Source organism: Octopus sinensis, linkage group LG19, assembly GCF_006345805.1.
Source record: "Octopus sinensis linkage group LG19, ASM634580v1, whole genome shotgun sequence".
NCBI classification, from domain to species: Eukaryota; Metazoa; Mollusca; class Cephalopoda; order Octopoda; family Octopodidae; genus Octopus; species Octopus sinensis.
This window is the reverse complement of record NC_043015.1, coordinates 31,673,274-31,677,030: the sequence shown is the minus strand read 5'-3', so window position 1 is coordinate 31,677,030 and position 3,757 is coordinate 31,673,274. Positions and strand designations below refer to the sequence as shown.

At 34.0% G+C, this 3,757-nt stretch overlaps 1 protein-coding gene across 2 annotated transcripts in view; it reads right to left on the bottom strand.

Moving 5' to 3' along the window:
* Nucleotides 1-258: 258 nt before the first annotated feature.
* The window catches only part of LOC115222100 (lysosomal Pro-X carboxypeptidase), a 21,963-nt gene continuing 18,464 nt past the window's right edge, over nucleotides 259-3,757 (bottom strand). For both annotated transcript variants that reach the window (XM_029792215.2, XM_036511209.1), the window contains one exon: nucleotides 259-563. In XM_029792215.2, the coding sequence (XP_029648075.2) occupies nucleotides 371-563 (193 nt within the window). In that variant the 3' untranslated portion in view covers nucleotides 259-370. The remainder of the gene's footprint in view (nucleotides 564-3,757) is intronic.

Genomic DNA, 3,757 nt, shown 5'->3' with positions numbered 1-3,757 from the left:
TTAAGTTAAAGGCACCAGAATTTAGTATGATATTATCCATACAATTGAAAATAAGGTGATTATAATCAGAATAAGCAAGAAGGATATCCAGAGGTAATGCAGTACGATCATTTCATGCAACACCATTTAATTGAACGATGTAAACATTACATTTTAAATTGATGTCGTGTTTACATTGTTCATTTAAATGGAGTTGCATGAAATGATCATACTGCATTACCTCTGGATATCCTTGTTGCTTATTTTGATATAGATATATATATATATATATATGATTGCAGAAAATACTTTACTGGTAAAAATCTTACCATGAATGAATAAAATTTAAAATGTCTATATTTCAAAGCAAAATGTCCACATATTTTAGGATTTATTTTGATTTCAGCCATTTCCTTATGTGCATCTTCTCTATATTCCTTGCTTCTATTACAGATGGTGGGTCATGGATATTCTTGGATCTTAGATCCAAATGGTGTGCTGCTTCAGGAATGATGATAGATATTAGGGTGTCAGAAATATTTTTATGGACTCCAAAGGCAGAATAGGGGTCAAGCAATCCATTGCTGGAATGAAATTTATTTAAATAAATAAATAAATAAATATTGGGTTGGCAACTAAGTTTTTTAATTATGGAATTTTTCGCGAATTCTATTTTTGCATCATTTTGGAATCTATTATGTTCTTTTTTCTAGTTAATTTTAGCAAATTTTTGTTTATTTTCAAATCATTAAAATGGAATGTCAAGTTAAGAAAAATGAACATTTTCGACACCTCCTTCTTTTAGCTTTTAATCAAGGTTCTAAGACTGCAAAAGCTGCTCGCGACATTTGTGCTGAGTATGGAGAGGGTGCCATAGCTGAAGGAACCACTTGTGATTGGTATGCCAAGTTCAAAAATGGAAATTTTGACCTCAAAGACGCACCTCGTTCTGGCTGTCCAGTTGAGTTAGATGTAGAGCGATTAAACCAACTTTTGCACGAAAATTCTTGTGAAACGACAAGGGAACTGGCAGAGAAAATGGAATGCTCCCACACTGCTATAGAGAAGCATCTTCACTCGATGGGAAAGGTTCAGAAGTATGGAGTATGGGTTCCGCATACTTTAAGTGACAACAACAAAAATCAACGAGCCACAATCTCTGCTGGTTTGCTTGCTCTCCACCACTCAACTCATGGACACAAGCAATGATTTCTTTACCAAATCGTTACTGGCAATGAAAAATGGTACCTGTACATCAATATGAAGCAGCGTAAGGAATGGGTTAGCCCTGGTAAACAAGCGACACCGTGCATGAAACAAGATCTTCATCCGCGTAAAACGATGTTGTGCGTATGTTGGGACTGGGAAGGGATTATCCATTACGAATTGCTTGAACAGAACCGAACGGTCAACATGGAACGACTCAACATGGCTATTCAAGAGAAAAGACCTAATCGGCAGCATGGAGTTCTTCTGCTGCACGACAACGCTCACCCTCATATTGTCAATATGCATGGAGTTTCGTTGAATACTGATGCAGAATTGAGAGCTTGGTTGGATCAATTTTTTCAAGTCGGAACCAGCTGCCCCATGGGTATCACTAATTCTCTCACCACTACCAAAAAGTTGGTATTGATCAACTGGAGACAAAACAATTTGATTGGCTGAATATTTTAAAATGGCAAGTGCTCCGTTATTATTTAATGACGTAGATCTAACAGAAAATAAAATACTTTGTTTATGAAATTGAAAAATCTCTTATGTCATTGAAAAAAATTATTTATAGGATAGTCACTTATGACATCCAAATAGTTTAAAAAGTAAAACTGAAAATATAAGGGGAGGTAAATATTAATTATTATTTATATACACACACACACATGTATGTACGTACGTACATACATACATACATATATTAAATAAATAAGTCAACATTCTAATATCCTTAAGCTGATAAACCAACTAAGTTGTTTCTCTATTTTCTTATTTGTAATATATATATATATATTAGAAGAAATGAGGTACTCAGAAATTCGGATGGTTTTATATTTACAGATATTTATTTGTATATAACATGTTTTTATACATCATATAACATATCATATATCATATATTAGCGCTTTATATGATATAAGTTATATGATGTATAAAAACATGTAATATACAAATAAATATCTGTAAATATAAAACCATTCGAATTTCTGAGTACCTCATTTCTTCTAATATAAAATACCTGTACATCATCTCCAAACCTTCTAAGATATATATATATATATATATATAAATAGTAATGCAATATGAGAGTACAGCTTTTCAGTAAAGAATAGCCCGTGAGGGAAAATTATACATAATAGCAAATAAATGGCACAACGAAGTACCGATATTTACTGGAAAATAGCGAACGTAATAAATACGACGCTAATGTACAGCTTCACTGCGTATGTCCTAGCAAAAATGCGTGTGTGCAACAAACTTGAAAAAAATTGTCTTACCTCCAGGGAGAACATCTGAAAGATGAAATACCTAGAAAGGGATAATGTGGGACTGGTTTCAGATTTTTCAAGATATGTCTGCCCACATATACTTGATTTATCTTCATCAGCCAACATATACCTCGACAACATTTCAAATGTTGTCACATCCATGTCAATACACTCGACTGAACGCCAAAACATTGACAGAATGAGAACAGTGAAGAAGTTTCAATAAAAATAGTAATGCAATACGAGAGTACTGCTTTCCAGTAAAGAATAGCCCATGAGGGTGTATTGCATTACTATTTTTATTGAAACTTCTTCACTGTTCTCGTTCTGTCAACGTTTTGGCATTCAGTCGAGTGTATTGGCATGGATGTGGCAACATTTGAAATGTTGTCGAGGTATATGTTGGCTGATGAAGATAAATCAAGTATAGGTGGGCAGACATATCTTGAAAAATCTGAAACCGGTACCACATTATCCCTTTCTAGGTATGTCATCTTTCAGATGTTCTCCCTGGAGGTAAGACAATTTTTTTTCAAGTTTGTTGCACACACGCATTTTTGCTAGTACATACGCAGTGAAGCTATACATTAGCGTCGTATTTATTACGTTCGCTATTTTCCAGTAAATATCAGTACTTCGTTGTGCCATTTATTTGCTTTTATGTATATATATATATATAATATATATATATATATATATAAATAGTAATGCAATATGAGAGTACTGCTTTTCAGTAAAGAATAGCCCGTGAGGGAAAATTATACATAATAGCAAATAAATGGCACAACGAAGTACCGATATTTACTGGAAAATAGCGAACGTAATAAATACGACGCTAATGTACAGCTTCACTGCGTATGTCCTAGCAAAAATGCGTGTGTGCAACAAACTTGAAAAAAATTGTCTTACCTCCAGGGAGAACATCTGAAAGATGAAATACCTAGAAAGGGATAATGTGGGACTGGTTTCAGATTTTTCAAGATATGTCTGCCCACATATACTTGATTTATCTTCATCAGCCAACATATACCTCGACAACATTTCAAATGTTGTCACATCCATGTCAATACACTCGACTGAACGCCAAAACATTGACAGAATGAGAACAGTGAAGAAGTTTCAATAAAAATAGTAATGCAATACGAGAGTACTGCTTTCCAGTAAAGAATAGCCCATGAGGTGTATTGCATTACTATTTTTATTGAAACTTCTTCACTGTTCTCGTTCTGTCAACGTTTTGGCATTCAGTCGAGTGTATTGGCATGGATGTGCAACATTTGAAATGTTGTCGAGTA